This window comes from Oryzias latipes, chromosome 1 (assembly GCF_002234675.1).
Source record: "Oryzias latipes chromosome 1, ASM223467v1".
NCBI lineage: Eukaryota > Metazoa > Chordata > Actinopteri > Beloniformes > Adrianichthyidae > Oryzias > Oryzias latipes.
In genome coordinates, this window is record NC_019859.2 from 1,240,852 (window position 1) to 1,261,925 (window position 21,074).

General features: G+C 42.4%; 5 protein-coding genes across 5 annotated transcripts in view; 1 reads left to right on the forward strand and 4 right to left on the reverse strand.

Moving 5' to 3' along the window:
* The window catches only part of LOC101159638 (histone H3), a 21,526-nt gene continuing 452 nt past the window's right edge, over positions 1-21,074 (forward strand). The window contains exons 1-2 of the mRNA XM_023959082.1: positions 1-435; positions 11,157-11,162. Coding sequence (XP_023814850.1) covers positions 20-430 — 411 coding nt within the window. The 5' untranslated portion in view covers positions 1-19 and the 3' untranslated portion in view covers positions 431-435; positions 11,157-11,162. The remainder of the gene's footprint in view (positions 436-11,156; positions 11,163-21,074) is intronic.
* Positions 2,171-2,651, reverse strand: LOC101158913 (histone H2B 1/2). The gene has a single exon (XM_004085048.4). It carries the CDS (start codon positions 2,616-2,618, stop codon positions 2,244-2,246), a length of 375 nt encoding a protein of 124 aa, XP_004085096.1. The 5' UTR covers positions 2,619-2,651; the 3' UTR covers positions 2,171-2,243.
* On the reverse strand, positions 3,332-3,832 carry LOC101159884 (histone H4). Its single transcript, XM_023959610.1, has one exon. The coding sequence runs from the start codon at positions 3,806-3,808 to the stop codon at positions 3,497-3,499; it is 312 nt and encodes a 103-aa protein (XP_023815378.1). The 5' UTR covers positions 3,809-3,832; the 3' UTR covers positions 3,332-3,496.
* LOC101156060 (histone H1) lies at positions 4,468-5,370 on the reverse strand. The gene has a single exon (XM_004065473.4). The coding sequence runs from the start codon at positions 5,321-5,323 to the stop codon at positions 4,715-4,717; it is 609 nt and encodes a 202-aa protein (XP_004065521.3). The 5' UTR covers positions 5,324-5,370; the 3' UTR covers positions 4,468-4,714.
* LOC105354089 (sialic acid-binding Ig-like lectin 14) overlaps positions 18,090-21,074 on the reverse strand; it is a 12,600-nt gene continuing 9,615 nt past the window's right edge. Inside the window, exons 5-7 of the mRNA XM_011474969.3 lie at positions 20,011-20,098; positions 19,879-19,933; positions 18,090-18,306 (exon numbers count right to left, since the gene is read on the reverse strand). Of these exons, the coding sequence (XP_011473271.2) occupies positions 18,118-18,306; positions 19,879-19,933; positions 20,011-20,098 (332 nt within the window). The 3' untranslated portion in view covers positions 18,090-18,117. The remainder of the gene's footprint in view (positions 18,307-19,878; positions 19,934-20,010; positions 20,099-21,074) is intronic.

Here is a 21,074-nt window from a genome sequence, read left to right on the forward strand (position 1 = left end):
AGACATACGAATCAGTAAAATGGCCAGAACCAAGCAGACCGCCCGTAAATCTACCGGAGGCAAAGCTCCGAGGAAGCAGCTGGCCACCAAGGCTGCCCGTAAGAGCGCCCCGGCCACCGGAGGAGTGAAGAAGCCTCACCGTTACCGTCCCGGTACCGTGGCTCTCCGTGAGATCCGTCGCTACCAGAAATCCACCGAGCTGCTGATCCGCAAGCTGCCCTTCCAGCGGCTGGTGAGAGAAATCGCTCAGGACTTCAAGACCGACCTGCGCTTCCAGAGCTCTGCTGTCATGGCTCTGCAGGAGGCCAGCGAGGCTTACCTGGTGGGGCTCTTCGAGGACACCAACCTGTGCGCCATCCACGCCAAGAGGGTCACCATCATGCCCAAAGACATCCAGCTGGCCCGCCGCATCCGCGGGGAGAGAGCTTAAACACCCCCTAACACAAAGCAACACAACGGCTCTTTTAAGAGCCAACAAAACATCTCCAGAGCTCCTGATCCACTCATTCAACATAATCTTTTTGTTTTTCACATGAACTAGGTTACGTGTTGCAGTTCTGCTTTAATCTTACATTGCATCGTTTAATTTTTTCATTTTTCACTTGAAACGGTTATTTTGTATGTTTATAATAGCACAGAGAATTCCATTGCTCTGAGGCCATGACTTCCCTGTTTCATATGAAAAACACTTTGAATCTTGAATTTCTCAATTGGATTCACAAGCTAATTTATTGTATGATGAATTCTGGGTAGCTCTCGATCCATTCATTGTTTTAGATATCCATTTTGCAATAACTTGACCATTATTTAAATATGTTCTAATACTTGAGCCAGATGACTTAATTTATAACATTTATGCTCTAAACATGTTTTGCTTTCAGGCTGGTTACTTGCTTTTTTATTGTAGGTATTTTTTCTATGTGTTGTGTTCTATGTGATGACAAAGTAAGAATTTGAATGCACTGAGAATGTTGCTTCCTTATTATGCCAATAAACACTTTGAGTCTTGAACTTCCAAATTGTCTGCCCAAAAGTTGTTCTGGTTCGGAGGGAGGGCTTTAAAGTGTAAATAGACCATAGTTGTGTCCTTCACTACTCACTACGTAGTGCACTGTGTATATACGTTGTGTGTCCACATTTATTTTACACTTGTAAAATCTCATTTTATTTGGGGTCTCCAGGGTGCATGTTGATTGTCTCTCATCGAATGTCACTTTACTGTCTTCTACCCATAAACACCATATCTGTTGGCAGTTTAAATCTAGTTTGTTTGCCTTTAAAATAAAAACTCTCCATAAATGATCTGTCAAAATTAAACTTGTGTTCTGAAATATATCAGATCTCCATGGTCAGATGTTTGAGCTTCTATCCACTACTTCTAAATCCATGTTTACTCTAAAACTCCAAGTTACTATAAAATGTCCAAACTGTTATCTGACTTTATCTCCCATACCTCTAACGTGCTGTTCCTCTGATGTTGAGATGTCCTAATGTGATTCCTTCCTTACTCCTAAAGGGAACCTCAGCATTTTCATATGATTGAAATTTCAATGACTTACTGTTAAGCCATGTTCTGATTTTATTTCAGCCTTTATTAAAATGGGGGAAAGAACCAGATTTGCCCTCTGAAGACCTGCATTTGGACAGTTTGGAGTTTGATTTAGAATGCATTGATGCATTTATAGTATGTTACAATTACATGAAGCTAATTGAAATGACTATTGAAATATTTGGCTACAAATTAAAATGTATCTTTTCTCAACATAACTCTGGAGATTCTTTTTTCTCTTATGTTTACATTGCCGTCATTTGCTATGGTAAATTAATTTATCTCGTGTGGGATCAAATAATTCGTATTCTGACTTAATCTGACAATTGTCCTCAAGTACAGTCGATGCAATTTGTACAGTAAGTCAATGCTTTCACATAACATTGAGCTCTGAAAATTTTCCAAATTGAATTCAGAGTATACGGTATTCAGTATGTTAATTCAATAAGTCTCCCCATTTCCTTCGTTGGAAAATTTACATGTTTTCACTTTGTACGGACATTGTTGCAGAGGTTTTTTTGAGAACCTTCAGTTCGTAACGTAAAGGCATATTTAAAGTCTCATAAATCTACATTGAGAATTGCTTGCACTTAAAGTTCTAATCATAATAGTCTTAATATGGAATCTCAGCTCTTCAGATCAGGTGTGTGGCTCTGAAAAGAGCCGTTGGTTTGCGTGGATCACATGGGTCCGTTTACTTGGAGCTGGTGTACTTGGTGACGGCCTTGGTGCCCTCGGACACGGCGTGCTTGGCCAGCTCCCCGGGCAGCAGGAGGCGCACGGCGGTCTGGATCTCCCTGGAGGTGATGGTGGAGCGCTTGTTGTAGTGAGCCAGACGAGACGCCTCGGAGGCGATGCGCTCGAAGATGTCGTTGACGAACGAGTTCATGATGCTCATGGCCTTGGAGGAGATGCCGGTGTCGGGGTGGACCTGCTTCAGCACCTTGTACACGTAGATGGCGTAGCTCTCCTTCCTGGTCTTTCTCTTCTTCTTGCCTCCTTTGCCGGCGGTCTTGGTCACGGCTTTCTTGGAGCCCTTCTTGGGCGCAGACTTGGCGGGTTCAGGCATGATTCCACTTCAGTGTCTGAACGAAGATGAAGCTGCTTGTAGAACAGAGGCTGCGTTTATACAGACTGTGTGTAAATCATACTGTGTGGTTCCCCGTGTATGATTGGCTGAGCCGCTGTGTCGTTGTAGCTTGTCAGATTTCTACGTCTTCCTGTCAAATGGAAGCATTTCAGCAGGAAAAGTCATTTAAATTTGTTCATCGGCTGTAATAAGATCATGAAAATTTTATTTTTGGGGTTTATAACGTGGGACTGGAGAAGAATGTTTTATTTTTCAACCTAAACATTGAAGCCAAAGTAAACTTCAAATAACGTAAAGGGAAAAAAATTGTTCAAATTATTTAAAGAAATATTAAATAATTCCAGAGATCAAAGACGCCGCTCGGCCTTTCTCACTCAGCAACATCCCAGTCATAGTTTGTGAAAAACAATGACTTTCTGTAATTAAGATGAAAACATTTTGGTGAAAGACTATAAGAAACAAAGGGTCTTGTTTTATTGTTCATGGTAATCTCAGTTATTTATAAACTGTTCAGAGGAGCAAATTCTGGTGCATCTGGTTTGTTCATTTATTTTCCACATTTGGAAAATGATAAGGGGTTTTAAATAAGATGAAAGTTAAAGAGAAATTGCGATAATTTGAAAGCTCATTAGGTAAATGTTGAGTATAAAATAGTAATGAGGCTGAAATGAAGTTGCAGTGAACGTCCCATGTTAGAAGATAAATTTTTTTTAGTTTTGTACAATTACTTTTCTTATTCCTCTGTATTCTAAATTTGAGGCATATAACAGCTTTAGGATGTTAGATTCTTTGCTCTAGAGAGAAGTTGGTGGCCCTTAAAAGGGCCTTTTGTTGTCTATAGACAGCGGATCAGTGATTTAACCTCCAAATCCGTACAGAGTGCGTCCCTGTCTCTTCAGAGCGTACACCACATCCATGGCGGTCACGGTCTTCCTCTTGGCGTGCTCGGTGTAGGTGACGGCATCACGGATCACGTTCTCCAGGAAAACCTTCAGAACACCGCGGGTCTCCTCGTAGATCAGACCGGAGATACGCTTCACTCCACCACGACGAGCCAGACGGCGGATCGCAGGTTTGGTGATTCCCTGGATGTTATCACGGAGGACTTTACGGTGACGCTTGGCGCCTCCTTTACCGAGTCCTTTCCCGCCTTTTCCTCTTCCGCTCATTCTTAGTTATTTGGAGCTAAGTCGCAAGTGAAGCTCAGGTCAATGTTCTCTGAGATATATTTTTCATCTGAGGACCTGTTAGAAGACAAAGGTCTGATTTCTTCTTCTATGTGTTGTTTTTTTCTCCTATCCCCAGGTCCCGATTTTTAGCTCTTGTGCACCTCCAGGTGGCCAACAAGAGAAATTGTGACAACATCAATAACAAACTGAACTCTATCGAGAGTAATTTGGAGCTCTGCTGTACTATAATGTAAGACAGTTTAACATCCACTTAAAAAAACCTTTGACATGTTAAAATCACAAGATGCCAATAATTCACAATTAAATTTAGTAATGAAATCGATTTATCTTTTGTCCTCTTATGATTACTTGAATCTTTGGAACTTTGAATAACTGTAAAGAATATTTTTTTGAACATTGTCTTTTGCAGTTGCTAACAGTAACGTCTCTAAATTCTAATAAATTAAAACATATCCCGATTGAAGTTGATATATTAAAAACTGTAGTGTGCAGACCTAAACAATAATCATGCTTTTTTTATCAAAGTGTAATTGTAAACATTTATGCTACTTCCGCAGTATTACTTTGTAGTTTGAGTTTTTTCATTTTCTTTAAAACAAATGTATCTTTTTACAAACACGTTTAAACTGTTAATTCTTGTTTTTAGTTTATGTTTAATGATGGACTGATCTACGTTTATACATAAGGTGGAACATTTCTTAGTTGTGTTTTAATGACTGACAAACCTTTTAGATTGATATAAATCAGCAAATTAGTTGTCAAACTAATCTCATATTTGCACTGATTTGTTCTGTGTTTTCTGAAACCAGAGGAATGAGCTGCTGACAGGAGAAGTGGTGGCTCTTAGAAGAGCCTTTGTTTCTACAGAATTCTGAGGATGTTTCTTCACTTCTTCTTGGCTGCTGTCTTCTTCACTTTGGGCTTGGCTGCCTTCTTAGCGGGAGCTTTCTTGGCTGCGGGGGCTTTCTTCACCGCCTTCTTGGGGCTCTTTTTGGGGCTCTTGGTGGCCTTCTTGGGGCTCTTGGCTGCTTTCTTGGGCGCTGCTGCGGGCTTCTTCACCTTCTTGGGAGACTTCTTAGCAGCTGCGGGCTTCTTGGCTGCTGCCTTGGGCTTCTTAGCCGCTGCGGGTTTCTTGGCGGCGGGCTTCTTGGCTTTAGGAGCGGCTTTCTTAGCTGCAGGCTTCGTGCTTTCGGTCGTCTTGCTCATCTTGAAGGAGCCGGCAGCGCCGGTGCCCTTGGTGTGGACCAGAGTCCCCTTGGTCAGCAGGCTCTTGATGGCGGTGTTGACGCGGGCTTTGTTCTTGTCCACATCGTAGCCTCCGGCCGCCAGAGCCTTCTTCAGGGCGGCGGCAGACACGCCGCTGCGCTCCTTGGAAGCGGCCACCGTTTTAACGATCAGCTCGCTGACGCTGGGACCGGCCTTCTTCGGCTTGGAAGTCTTCTTCTTGGCGGCTTTGGCCGGAGCGGCGGCGGGAGCTGGAGCTACTTCTGCCATGTTTGTTTTACTGTCTGGTCTGTCGCTGATCAACGATCCTAACTGAGTTTGAAAAAGTCTGAGCGCTGACGCTGCACTTAAACACACCATGAGAACCGTGGAGACTCAAGCAGAGGCAGCTCGCAGGCACGTGCAGGCGGAATGGCGGAACTTGTGTTTTCTTCCTCGAGATAAAAGAGTAAAAAATCTGTTTTGGAGCAACACCAAAAACTCCAGATGAAGCAGTCCACAGCGGACAAGAGTCTCTTCAGTTTCAGCTCATGTCCAGCTCTGAATCTACCGGCAGTTTCCTAATAGAGCCTTCAAAAGTCACCCAAACCTCTGAAAGCTGAGCGCTGCTGAGCGACTTTAGCGAATATTCTGTCTCCTTAAACGCTTTTAAATACATTTAAACTTTTTGAAAATGATGTTTATAATCGACCAACATGTTATATTTAATGTTCAGATTAACGACAGAATTCTGTCAATTGTTGTTTTGTTTAAAATCAAATCTAATATGCGACAACAAACACAGCAACATGGCAGCAGCCTGCAGGAATTCATGAGGTCTGATGAAATCATGTCAAACAGAATTTATATGTATTGATTTCATCTTTTATTGCCGCAGAGAAGATTTTAGATCACATTTTAACAAAAGAAAGTCTTAAAGTTCAGATGTGAAGAAATGATTTCAAACTAAAGTCCTGCTGCTCACAGACAAGGAACTGCCAGATTATTGCAGCTTCTAGAAAATCAAAGCAAATCCGATATTTTGAAGTATTAAGAAATCTTCAGTGGTTTTTTAAAAACTCCACACCAAAAAATAAAAATAAAACTGTCTTTTTATTTAAGGAGAATATTTGCCAGAAATCTGAATGATAATGCAATTGAACTTGTTTTAGTTGTGTGTTGAGACCTCTGTTACAATATTATGTTATAATAGTATTATTTCTAATGCCTCAAATGTAAATTATTTTCAAGAGCCACTGTTTGCACCTTAACAATATTTTTCACGTTTTGTATTTAATCCAAAAATATGGTTTTCGACCAGTTTTATAATTCTAAATAAAATACTCTTTGTGATAAACAAAAAAAAGAAAATTGATTAAAAATAATAATAACATGCATCTTTTCCAAGATAATATGTTTTAATTTTTGTTTTATTAACATTTAATTTTGCTCTTACCACTCTTTATTTACTCTTCCAGAATTCATATGTATAATTAATATTATCATTACGAAGTGATTCTATACAAAGTATTTTCTGAATAATTAATTCAGTATATAATTAATTCTGGGTTACAGTTTGGACTCACATGAAACCAGGATGCTCTTCCAGTTATCATTTATTTAATTCGTTTGGGTTTATTTGCTCAGACTTTATGGTAAATCAATCTTTAGGCTTTTCATTTAATTTCCAGCGACGTCTCTTGTTTAAAAAGTGGAACACTTTTTAAATATTTTTTTTTAAATTGCACTATATTTAAATGTTTTAATATATTTGTTTAAAAAGTGGCTGTGGTGCAGTGGTAGGGCGGTCGACCTCTGATCTGAAGATTGGACCCATGAGTCGAAGTGTCCTTGGGCAAGACACTGAACGCCACCTTGCCTCTGGTGGGAGGTTGGCGCCAGTGTGTGAATGTGTGTGAATGTGTGTGAATGTGTGTGTGACTGTAAAGCGCTTTGGGCCTTCAAAGAAGGTAGAAAAGCGCTATATAAGTATACGCCATTTACCAAAAAGAACAGATTGATTAACATCATAAATATGACTTGTTTTTATGCACTTTTTTCATGTCTGCTTCCAAATTTTGAAAATAAATATTTGTTAGTGTCTTTAAATTACCCCTTTGTGTGAGTGTGTGACTGCTGACCCTGAAAGATGGATTTGGGAAAATGATTTGCAGAAACTTACAATAACTGTTTAAATGACAACATTAGGAGAGAGGAAGAAGATGTTTTTTTAATTTAAAATAAGATTTGAGATGTTCATGCTCTTATTTTGGAGGAACAGTGCATTTCTTTTTCCTTTCAAGTATTTGTGTGTTTTGGTTTATTTGCTACTTTTCAATGTAGATGTGAAATGTAAAGAAAAAACAGACACTTTTCTGTATAAATTTTATTTTCAAGTATCAAGTAGAGAAAACATTGTTTCAGGAGCTCAGCACAGTTGAAAACAATTCAATTCAATTTTATTTGTAGCCCAAATTCAAAAAAACAGTCGTCTCGATGGGCTTCGAAGTGAAATATGAAATCAAAAGGATCACGAATACAAAGAGTTCAATAGGAAAATACTAAAATGAACTAACAAACTGACTAAGCTATACTGGCATCCCTGCCCTTAGACCCCCCTTCTCTGTGAGGAAAAACTCCTAAAAAAATGGATTCCGTAAAAAACGAAGAAACCTCAGGGGTGCCCACATGAAGGAGGGATCCTCCCCCAGGACGGACAGGCGATTTACCAGAACTCTTAGAGAAGAATTAACTTATCTAAATCTACAACTACATATATAAAGTCCAGCAGACGAGCTTCATCCAGCCGTGGTTGGGGGGACAGTTGGGGGCGCGAGTCGAGCCGGAGACAGGAACCACAGCCAGGTGTAGGAGCGCGAGCAAAGGCGAGGTAAACGGTCAGGAACTGGAGCACGGATGAGCCAACTGGAGTCTGGAGGCACTCCCACTCCCCAGGAGGGGAAAGAGGGACAATACATGAATCACTGCAGCAAACAGAGGCATGGAGAACTAAATGATAAATTATGATCAAGAATAGAGGAGAGGAAGAGTAGAAGTAGATGAGAATTGAAGGAAAAAATATCTATTCGCTTTGTAGATACTTTCCTTGCATGTTCAAAAAGTCGAGGAAAAAGGAAACCACTGGATTCGATCGGATTAAAGATAAACAAACTTTATTTCCCTGACAATATTTCTAAAACGTAGTAAAACAAAAAGCAAAACGAACGTTTGGGTCCTCAAGAGTTTCCAGAGCTGGCAAAGCGCCAGGTTAACATCGTCTTAACCTGCCAGCCTGTTGACAGACAAAGGAATCCTCTCCGTCCAGCTGTCCGTACAATCCAATTCTTCATCTTCTCCCAGAAGACCTTAAACTCTAGGAACTCGATCATCCCCGTGTTATCCACCTGGTATCTGCGTTCAGAAAAAACAACCAGACTAGAAGATTTGTCTCCTAAACAGGAGCCAAGACTTTAAATGACGGTTTGGTCTTGTAAAATAAAAAAGGTTTTTCTCCCCACTGTCACCATGTGCTTGTTCAGGAAATATATTTTTTCTTCTGCATTAAAAAAAATAATGTTGAATTAGAGCGATCTGAACAATGTTCCAAAAAGAAAGTGTTGCACAAAATAACAAACTGTGGGAGAAATGAGGAGTTATGGTGTAAATGTGAGGCGGTTCCAAGGATGCGTCCATCAGGTTGATGATGCTGTGGCCGGTGGGGATCCGTTTAACTTTGTAACCTTTACAGTGCATGAAGTGCGTAACGCTTTAAAGGCATTGGATCACAGAAAACCTCCTGGGCCAGACTTAATGGAGCCTTACTTTTTGAAACTGGCAGCAGATTTTATTGCAGAACCACTAACAATTCTTTTTAATCTTTCAATCAAAAGTAAAGAAATTCCATCAGTTTGAAAATCAGCTTTTGTTTTGCTTTTTTTTTGCCAACTTCCAACACGTGATGTTTGTAACAACCTCCAGCTGCTGCCTTCAGGGGGTGTTCAAGGGGTGGTTTGGCGCCATCTAGTGGTTATTCTGGAGAATTTCTTCAGCAGCAGCTGCTAGAGCCATCAGCCTCACCTGTACCAGGTGTAGCAGGGACTGCCATTCCAGAATGGGACTGCACAGCCATTCCCGGCGGTGTAGGTAGATCCACGAGGAGCTACACCATCGTCTCTCCAGACGGACGGCTGCCGACGGCGACGATTCATCACTGAAACCTGATTCAACCCGTCAGAAGGTCAGCAAGCTTCTGGAGGATTCCAACCATCAGACTCCTCCCAATTCCCCAGAGCTGCATCATAACTGTCACTAACAACAGAAACAGAGACAAAGGTCTGGACCCCCCAACCCCAGACCAGAACTGAGCATGAAAATCTTGAACAGAACGCTGAGAACGGCCTGTAGTGCAGTAAGATTCATGCAAAGATATGGAATGAAAACATCAACGAGTGGAGGAGAGAAAGACACAAGAGAGATGGATGGACAAGAGAAACTCCTATTAAGTTTATTGTGTTGCACCGAATAAAGACTGATAACCTGCCGAAAGGAAGTCAAAGTTTTATTAACACAGGATCATTATTTGTAGTACAATACCTTTATACCGATGACACCACATCAAACGTGCAGAAAAGAAGAATCGCAATTAATGCAAAACCAAAAAATAAAAAATTCAAACATGCAAGAAAACTGTGATGCACAGCACACTCGGTCAGATTTGTCACTTAAAAATAATGTCCAATATAAATGAGAGGAAGTGACTTTAACAAAATGACAAACAAAATAGACAGAAATAGTCCGCTCCTGCACTTGATTAGTCAATCATGCCGCACGAGCCCGTGAGGAGCGGACAAACAAAACACAAAAAACTAAAAACAGGACAGCAGGGCACAGTATTCCAACACTAAAAACAGAAGAAGCACCATATTAAAAACATTTGATAAAAAATAATTTACCGTTTGTTTAAAATATACCTCTGCTGCAATAAAAGTGTAAAATACCTGGTGCGTCGCAAAACCTCACGCCCAGTCTTTAAAACCCCCAGTAAAACAGGATCTACCTCTGCCGTGATCCTGTCATAAAAATAAAAAATAAAACATCAAGCAGTGCTTAAAAACATCATCCACAGGTAAAGATCACAGCAGTCTTACCGCACTCTGCTCAAGCCAACTCACGCTGCTCCCTGAGCTAACCGGCTTTCTCACAGGAAGTCAGCACCATAGCAACCACACGTCAACTTCCTTTTTATACCCTCCGAACAATGGGTATAGCGACACCTTCAGGTGACTCCCGTTACATCTCTCCCCCTCAAAGTGCATCGTCGACCCGACGATGTGGGTCCACCGAGACCTTTGCCGACATAGGCAATTTATGTGGGTTAGAATGTTGGCCTGCTGTTTTTCGGGTTGACCTCCTGGGCTCACAAACTAGAGGCCTGTCAATTCCTTCTGTGAGCTCCTGACCTTGAGGAGGTTGCATCTGAGGTGGTACCTCATCATCGTGTACATTCAATGGGTCGTCCAATTGAAGCTCAATGCCATTATTCACACCACCTTCCTCCTGTGCATGCTCCGGAGCTTCCCCCTTTACCAAAACATCCTCAGCCAACTTCCTCTCAGGGATACTCCGTAACTCGGCCCTGTGTACCCGTCTCAGGGGGCCATCCTGACCTGCAGGTGCAACAGAATACACAACACCTTGTGGAGATGGTGGACAAACAATCTGATAGGGAGTTGGGTCCCAAAAGTCTTGGATTTTATTCCTTCCCCTAGCTCCATGATTCCGAGTGTACACGAAATCACCCTCCTCAAAATCTGGGGCCAGACACTGATCCTGCATCTTCAAGTCTCTTTGTGCCCTGACGTTTTCCATCCTACGCTGCACTGCTTCATAGGCCACAGCTAAAGAGCTCTGGTGCTCTTCAAGCCATTCGTCCAAAGGGACATCATGTTCTGTGTCACTTCCCAGCAAAAAATCTACTGGTAACCTCGGTTCTCTGCCAAACATCAGAAAATATGGGGTCATACCAGTTGATTGGTGGACAGTCGTGTTGTAGGCGAATGTGACTTGAGAAAGGTGCCGAGGCCATCTGCGTTTCTGTTCAGGAGGTAATGTTCGTAAGAGGTCATGCAGTGTACGGTTAAAGCGTTCACATTGGCCATTCCCTTGGGGATGGTAAGGGGTTGTGCGGCTTTTGTCGATCTGATAAAATTTGCAAAGCCGGTGTACTAAATTACTTTCAAAATTCCGCCCCTGGTCTGAATGAATGCGGGCTGGGGGACCAAACAGTTGAAACCAATGTTTCACTAGTGCCTCTGCAACAGTGCTAGCTCGTTGATCTTTTGTAGGGACCGTTTGTGTATATTTTGAGAACACATCTGTCATCACCAAAACGTTCTCCCTACCATCAGTAGCCGGATCCAACACAGTAAAATCTATTGCCAGAATTTCGTGAGGTCGAGAGGCTTTCACTGAACCCATATAGGTTTTTACTTTTGGCTGTAATGCTTTTGACAACACGCACCTCTCACAGGTCCTGCACCACTTCTCCACATCTGAATACATGTTCGGCCAATAATACCTCGACCGAATCAACTGCAAGGTCCGTTCGGTGCCCTGATGGCCATGGTCATCATGCAGGGAGTGAAGAATGGACTCCTGTAAAGACTGAGGCAGCACCAACTGATTTGTTTCTCCATGTCCGTCTGAACCGTAAATACAGCGGTAGAGCACCGACTCGTGCTCCCGGAGACGCTTCCACTGCCTTATCAATTCCCGGACTGGTTTACTTAACCCGTGCCTCTCTCTTGCATCTGGCATTTTGCCTCTTTCCCAGTATTTTATAAAGGGACCAAGGACAGGGTCTTGCCGCTGTAAGGTGTAGAGGTCTGAAGGAGACAACCCAGGTAAAGTACTCATCTCCGCTTGCACCCCTAAAACCCTCTCAGTTTCCAAAGGCCTGGCCCCTGACAACTCCAACACTGGATGCTGACGGGACAATGCATCAGCATTGGCATTTTGGGAACCTGGGCGATATTTTATTGTTAAATCAAATGCTGCCAGCTCAGATGCCCACCTCTGCTCGGTGGCACCCAACTTTGCTGTCGCTAGATGACTTAACGGGTTGTTGTCCGTGAACACTGTGCATGCGTTCCCCAGCAGATACTCCCGAAACTTCTCTGTAACCGCCCACTTAAGTGCCACAAGCTCCAACTTCATGGAGCTGTAGTTATTCATGTTCCTTTCGGTAGGCTTTAAGCTACGACTTGCAAAAGCCACAGGGCGCCGCTTACCCTCATGCTCTTGAGACAGTACAGCCCCCAACCCTCCATGACTAGCATCTACCTCCAGCACAAAGGGCTTCTGAAAGTCTGCATAAGCAAGAACAGGGGCAGTTATTAAAGCAGTCTTCAGTTCCTGAAAGCTTTCCTCACACTCTGCATCCCAGAATTCATCCACTGGCTTTTTAGGCGTCTTACCCTTTCTTCCAGGAGGAAGAAGTCTGGCCACCAAACTGTTTAATGGAGAAGCAATTTTTGCAAACCCAGCGATAAACCTTCTGTAGTAGCTCGCAAACCCCAAAAAAGATCTGAGGTCAGCTAGGTTAGCTGGTCTTCTCCAGTCACGGACCACAGCCGCTTTCTCTGGATCAGTCGACACTCCCTCAGCTGAAACCACATGGCCCAAATACTTCACCTGCTTCTGAAAAAAATGGCACTTTGAAAGTTTTACCTTTAGGCCCTGGGCGTCTAACCGAGAAAAAACTTGTTCTAAACGTTGCAGATGTTGTTCAACGGAAGAAGAAAAAATAATGACATCATCCAGATACAGTAGCACAGACTGAAAACGACAGTCCCCAAAAAGTCTTTCCATGAGGCGCTGGAAAGTGCTGGGTGCGTTGCATAACCCAAAAGGCATTCGATTGAACTCGAATAAACCAAACGGTGTGCAAAAAGCTGTTTTTGCCTTGTCCTTTTCAGCCACCTCCACCTGGCTGTATCCACTGGCTAAATCGAGTGTTGTGAACCACTGTGCCCCAGCCAAAGCATCCAAGGACTCATCAATTCTTGGCGAGGGGAATGCATCTTTTCTGGTCCTAGCATTCAGCTGCCTGTAATCTACGCACATTCTAAGACCACCATCCTTTTTTTGCACAAGCACAATGGGTGATGCATAGGGGCTGCTGCTTTCTCGGATAACCTGACTTTGTAGCAACTGTTGGATGTGGCTGCGTGCCAGCTCATACTGGGAGGGAGGAATTCTTCTGTATGGCTGTCTGACTGGTGTTTCATCTAATAGTGGGATCTCATGTGTCATTAGATTTGTGCAGCCCACATCAAGGTCATCCTTAGCAAAAACTCTGTTGTATTTTGACAACAGAGCCTTAACCCGCTCTTTGTCCCTTTCATCCAGATGCTCAAGCTGTGGCAGAATTGAGTCAGTGGGATCTGGAGTAACTTCGGAGCTAAAGATCGTGGCCACACAACTTTCAGAATTAACTGAAATGCATGCCTCAGGTCCACTCCCCTGTACCACACAAACCGTTTGGACTGTAGCCACCACTCTCCGGGGTGTTAGCCATGCCTCACTCGTACCTACATTGGTAATGGGGACATATGTCCTACCTCCTTGTGCTTTCACTAAGGAAGGCGAAACCAACAGGCCCTCAGGCAGACCATTACCCTCTGGCCCCAAGGGCTCAACACAAAGATCTACATGTTGATGTGCAGGCATATGTGGACATGTCACAGGGACATACACCAGGCTACCCGGAGGAATGCAAACAGGCTTCTTACCCTGCACACGTACAGGATAAGGGTCAGGAGAGTTATTAATTACCTCTATCATCTGGCAGAATCTCAGGGCCTTCCTCCAACTCTGCGGTGCAGCCTTAAAGAATGGGGCCTCCCAAAGGTCTGGGCCATATTGCTTGTGTAATTCACTAAACAAAGGGTTAAACACATTCATTCCCAACACCCCAGGCACAGAAACCTTCCTTTGCTTCACGGAATAGTCCATTGGGTCTTTCACGATCAATATGCCTCGGCTGGGAAGGGTTACACCCAGTACTGTGACATCCAACTCAATGTAACCCAAGTATGGAATGTTCAATCCATTTGCAGCTTTCAGGCCCAGCCACCCACAGTCTTTAAGGCTTTGTTCAGACAGGTGAGAAAAGTTAGTTTGAAAACAACTTTCGGTTAGGGTGGTGACCATAGACCCTGTATCCATCAGACATGGAACCATAACGCCTGCAAAATTAACCTCCCTCTCCACACACTCGCCAATCAGCCTGTTCATTTGAAGATCATCAATGGAGCCGTGCAAACCCCCCACCAGTGTTTGGCTCTGTGCACTGGCGGGTTCTAGTTTCCCGCTGGTTTTGATGGCATTCCAGTCACACTCGCTCCCCTTTTAACATTTCCAGGGCAAAACCTGGCAATATGCCCACTCTGTTCGCACCTGAAGCAGATTGGTTTCCCATCTACAGTTCTTCTGGGTCTCATTGTGTGTACTCTAGAGGGAGGGGGACTCTGAGGTGTGAGGGCCTTAATGACCAATTCTAGCTGTGTCTGTTGTGCTTTCAGTAAAGATATTAATTCACCAAATTCTGAGGTGGTAGAGGTGGCACTCACAAGAGGCAGCCATTGTACTACAGTTAAGCTTTAGAGGCTGGTTTCCATAATGTGCCATCCACCTAGTGGCTTCACCCCTTACTTCGCGAATAGTCCACTGTGCGTTGACATTAACCAGATCTTTCAACCTCATCCTCAATGCTGGATTACTGACACCATCACAGAATTGGTCACGCAGGTCTTTGGTCGCTGTAACAGCGGCATGCACATCAGATTTTACTATTTTCTCCATGAGTTCCATTAAAGAATGTGAATAATCGATTAACGATTCACTCTCTTGTTGCTTGCGGTTAAAAAACTTTCTTTGTAATGTAACTCGATAGTGTGTTCCACCGTAAACGTCTTTAAGAGCCGCAAATATACTCTCAACACATTCTCTCTGATCTCTGGGCAAAAATTTTATCTCTGTACGTGCAGCTCCCTCAAGATGATCAAAAACAATTTGGGCTCGTTCATTCTCACATCTTCCCCTGGTTTGTACAGCAATGGTCATTTGTGCAATCCATTCATCCAAAGTCAATGAGTCTGTATTGTCCAGTTTTCCTGAAAAAACAGGCAGCGTTCTGTCCTGCTGCACATAGATCACTGGAGTTGATCTTACAGTCTCAATGTTCGCATTTGAGGCTCCAGGTGAGGATGACGGTCCGGGGTTTGTGGCTGCCGCTCTCAAAGTAGTAAGTTCAGTTTCCAGGTCCCTTATCTGCCGTGACATGTCCTGCTCCTCAGACTCCATGACTCCTGGGAAGATACTGCCCCTGCTGTCCTCAAAAATAAGTAGAAAACAATACTCTGCAGAGTTCACACAAAAAAAAAATCAAGTCACTCCCCTTTGGTAATCCTGCCGACAACGCCAAATGTTGCACCGAATAAAGACTGATAACCTGCCGAAAGGAAGTCAAAGTTTTATTAACACAGGATCATTATTTGTAGTACAATACCTTTATACCGATGACACCACATCAAACGTGCAGAAAAGAATCGCAATTAATGCAAAACCAAAAAATAAAAAATTCAAACATGCAAGAAAACTGTGATGCACAGCACACTCGGTCAGATATGTCACTTAAAAATAATGTCCAATATAAATGAGAGGAAGTGACTTTAACAAAATGACAAACAAAATAGACAGAAATAGTCCGCTCCTGCACTTGATTAGTCAATCATGCCGCACGAGCCCGTGAGGAGCGGACAAACAAAACACAAAAAACTAAAAACAGGACAGCAGGGCACAGTATTCCAACACTAAAAACAGAAGAAGCACCATATTAAAAACATTTGATAAAAAATAATTTACCGTTTGTTTAAAATATACCTCTGCTGCAATAAAAGTGTAAAATACCTGGTGCGTCGCAAAACCTCACGCCCAGTCTTTAAAACCCCCAGTAAAACAGGATCTACCTCTGCCGTGATCCTGTCATAAAAATAAAAAATAAAACATCAAGCAGTGCTTAAAAACATCATCCACAGGTAAAGATCACAGCAGTCTTACCGCACTCTGCTCAAGCCAACTCACGCTGCTCTCTGAGCTAACCGGCTTTCTCACAGGAAGTCAGCACCATAGCAACCACACGTCAACTTCCTTTTTATACCCTCCGAACAATGGGTATAGCGACACCTTCAGGTGACTCCCGTTACAATTGATATGCATTTATTTTTATTGATATATTCCAATATTACAACACAGTTGTCTCAACGGGCTTCAATGATTGTAGAAAACAGAAAATCATCAGAAGTTTCTGGGACAGTTTTTCCTAAAGTTAGTTACAGGTCAAGCTAGCAGGTTCATTTAACACATGAGATGAGATGAGACAGACTTTATTTCTTGAAATCCAGTTGTCTGCAGCAGAAAAAACGACCTTCAAGCTAAAGTAAAGTGACCTTCAGGTTGAACAGAACAACATTATAGAAGAACAGAAGAACATCTGCAAAGAGAATGAAATGAAACAAAAGAAATGAATCAATAAAAATACACACCAAAACAACCGTCATGAGAACAACAACAGAAAACAACAACTGCAACAGAAAAGAAATCAACAAATGAATGAAAAACACCGCGTGGCACATAGAGATCCACTGTAACACTGTGTTACAGTCTGATGGATGTGGGGGGGTGACCTGCAGTAGCTCCTTCTTGCCCTGTGGGGGTAACAGTCTGGTGATGAAGGAGCCTCTACGGTGCAGGGGGTGGGGGGCTATCCATGATGGATGTCAGCTTAGCCAGCATCCTCCTGTTTGTCCTGGGGGGTCCTGATCCATGACCCACACATCAATGTCAGTCCTATTGGCTGCTAATTCATTTCCCTTCAGTCCACTGTGGGCCGACACCCACATAGATGCAGCTACACTGCTACAGATTTGAGTCTATTCATGCAAATTAATCCAAAAATATGTGGTCTACATTCTGAATACCAACTTTTGATCCTAACGATGAACTGGAGTCTCAGCAAACTAGATCTCAGAGCGGTCTGACTTCAGTCTAGTAGAGTGACTGAATTAGCTTCTATTTCTGCTGTGGAAACCGATTAGTGAATAGAAATACTTTATTTTCTAAAGAAACACCTCTGTGCGATCTCTCTCTTAGGATTGGCTGAGCTTCTCAGCTGTTGAATTACAATCTGCCTCTTTAGTGGAAACGGAAGAAAAGAAAAGAAAACCATGAAGTGTCTAAGCTTCTTTTTTTAGATGCAACTGGAATGATTCCACTCTGTTCTTTCTCAATTTGTATAAAACTTTGTGTTTCAAAGATTACAAATAGAAGTAATTAAACATAGAACAGCAGAGTGATAAAATATTAATACTGTGGAAACTTCCAGGGCGGTGAACTTCCTCAGTTCTTTTCCTCTTAAGGTCAGCAGTTAAGTTTATAAAATCAGAGTAACTGTCAATCATCTCTTGATTGACAATCATTTGTTTTTTGTCTTCCATGTGTGTGTTAATTACACACATGATCGATCAGCACTGACGTCTCTTTCTGTCTGGGGGGGTTTAGGGGAGTATAGATGAATGTTAACATTAAAACCAACATTACACACATTTGCTCAGATTTCTTTTCTTCTATTAAAATCGATAAAAAATATAAATTTTTTCCTCATGACTTTTATTTAAATGTTGCATTTATATCTACAAATATTGAGTAAAAAATCAATTAATGAAAAGACGTTTTTAGGTGCATTTAGATATTTATAAGAAAACATGATAATGGAATCCAATAAACCTGCTTAAATGCATAAAATGCAAATGTAAACACAACAGCTATTTTGGCCATGAAAAATACTTTTTGATGCAGAGAAGACACATTTAAAACTGAATATGATCTTTTTGCAAAGAAGACATTTCTGTAAATACCTGAACATTTCTTGGTCTGAAGCTGCAGATTAACACACAGATGTGTCTGGATTATAAAGGAGAACACCTTTTGTTTTCTCATGCAGACGATTCGTTCAGTCAGCTGGATTACTGGATGACCACGTCCTCTTTGTCCTCATGACTGTCCCGTCTTCTCTTTGCTTTGACTGGATCGATGGTGGAGTAGAGAGGATCCTCCTGCCTCTGGGTGAAGGTCACGGTGGCGTGCTGAATCTCCACCTGATCCTCTGCTGGACGTCCGGAGGTCAGTCCGTCACGCTCCAAACCTTCAGGTTCCTGAAGATCAAATGAGATTTTTAATCAAATACTTTAAGGACCAAGTTAGTAAGTAAGTAAGTAATCTTTATTTATATAGCACTTTTCACAGAGAGCGACTCACAAATTGCTTCACAAAGTAAAAACAATTTAAAAGCAATAAAACGCACACAGGCATAGAAATAAACAAACAGGCAAAAGTGAACACAAGTAAAAGTCAGCTAAAAGCTTTCCTAAATAGAAAAGTCTTAACTTGAGCTTTAAAACACCCGACTGAGTCAATCTGGCGCAGAGACAGGGGGAGGTCGTTCCAAAGTCGAGGAGCGACTGCCTGAAAGGCGAGGTCTCCTCTTGTTTTAAAATGAGTTTTTGGAAAACATAAAAGATTTTTTTCAGTGGACCTCAAAGAACGTGCAGGAGTGTAGGGAGTTCAAAGGTCCGAAATATAGATCGGGGTTTGTCCGTGCAGGGCTCTAAAAACTAAAATCAGAATCTTAAAATCTATTCTAAATTTAACAGGAAGCCAATGTAGAGATAAAAGCAGAGGGGGGGTATGAGTGCGCTTGTTGGTTCCAGTTTAAAGCCTTGCAGCAGAGTTCTGGACCAGTTGGAGACGTTCAAGAGACTTTTTGTTTAAACAAGTAAAAAGAGAATTACAATAGTCTAAACAAGAGGAGATTTTTGGTGCACAGGTTTTCGCAGTTCTCACATCAAATCTACAAACTCGTCCATTTAGACACATTAGTACCTTCATATAAAACAGACATCCTAGCCGGAAATTATGGGATGTAAACAGAGGAGGTAAAGTCGCAGAGAAACGTGAAGCAACAATGAGACACATCAACTCATTGAAATGTGTTAGGATGAATTCAGACTCATTAAGGCTACTTTTAATGTGAAACACGTTTCTTCTCCCTGTTTCCACAATAATCTATACGTCATAAACACTTATCAGCGTCTCTTCTTAGCCGTCACCTCGGTAACGGCCTTGCAGCACGCCTCCACCGTACCAAGGTGGCAATAAAAAGTGTTGTTCCTGATACAGATGTTCAAAATGATCAGTGAAATATAAAGTTTGAATGAACTGTCCCAACAAAGATTGTAAAGTACAGGACGTCCATCATTTTTTCTCTAGTTACTTTGCCCCGCCCTCACAATTCCTGGTGAATGACTAAAGAGATCTTTAGTCATGTGGTTTTGTTTACAAGCTTTGGTTCAAAACAGGAAAGTCTGCTTGATGGTAGTCTGAATACAGACCAAACACCGGGTTCAGGACTCGGTCCAGACCAACTGAAGTGGACTCGGTCCAGACCAACTGAAGTGGACTCGGTCCAGACCAACGACCTTTTCCAGTCTGAATACAGACATGTTTGGTGATAGTTTGGAAAGATGAAGGAACTGCAGGAAAATTAAACAGACGTTGCCAACATTTTAATTCCAAACAGAAACTTTGTCATTTTAAACCAGTTTAGCAAAGTGTAATAGTCAAAAATGAAAGTTTTAGGAAAACACAGCAACAGGAATGTTATCTTAAAAATGATCACGGAAGACAGAATGAAAGATCAGGGAGGAGGACGTGTGGAGAAAGAAGACCTGAGCATCTTCATCCTGACTCCTGATCACTGAAGGTTCTTCTGAGGATCTCCTTCTGTACAGAGGAAATGATCAAATGAGACATGATGTGACTAAATCAGACTTTAATCCTGCAGGATTTGATCCACTCACCTGAAGACCTTCAGGAATAAAACAGCCAAGAACATGAGAGTCAGAAGAACAGCACGGATCGACCAAGCAGCAACTAAACCCACTGAACCTGAGGAACACGTGGAATAAATCTAAAGTTGAAAAAGTCCTAGTGATGGTGAGGGTTGCAGTGGTTAGTGCTCTGTCTTCACAGTGAGAAGACCCTGGTTCTGATCCCAGCTGGGACCTTTTTCTGTGTGGAGTTTGCATGTTCTACCCGTGTATGTGTGGGTTTTCTGGACACTCCAGCATCCTCCTTCAGTCCAGAAACATGCTTCATAGGTTGATGGTTTCTCTAAAGCAGGACTGGCCAACCCTGGTCCTCAAGAGACACAGAACTCCTGGTTCCTAGTCTTTCCTGACCAGCTTGCAGCAGATTAGCTGATTTAAGTGATTCCACATCCTGATTGGCTGAACACACCCGGTTTAGGTTGTCAGCATCCAGCAGTCCAGTAAAAGCTGGAAAACAGGCTGAGGCTCTTGGTGCATCTGCGCCAGATGCACCGGGTGACACACCCCCAAAAGCCCGCAGAGGTCCAACAGGACGGCTGGAGGAAGTGGGAACCGGCTCATAAGCCACTCGTCCTCGTTTGCCAGCAAGTCTTCTTGCTGTCTAAAGATGCGTTCACTCCCAATTCTTCCATTTGCCACATCTTCTAAGAGCGCAAGATCAGCCATTGTGCGTCATTACGCATTGTGATGGGGCATTTTATTTCCATCCATTTAATTACATCTGACAAGCTACAGATGTCGGTAATAATCCACGTGTAAATGGGAAATTGATCAGCAAATGTAATTTCTTGTTGCTTTCTGAATGGTTGAGACATACGCCATACATGGTTTTATCAAAAATAAAACAAACTAAAGGCATATGCATGAATACCATAATTCTGTAGCTTATGAAGAAATGTTTTACTATGAAAACAACTTTCCCCAGTGGACAATTAATCCATCTGTCCGTCCGCACGTCCGCACCTATATCTGCTCCGCCAGACGGACACACTGACGAGAATATCAGTTTTGTACATTATTTGGTTCTGTTAAAT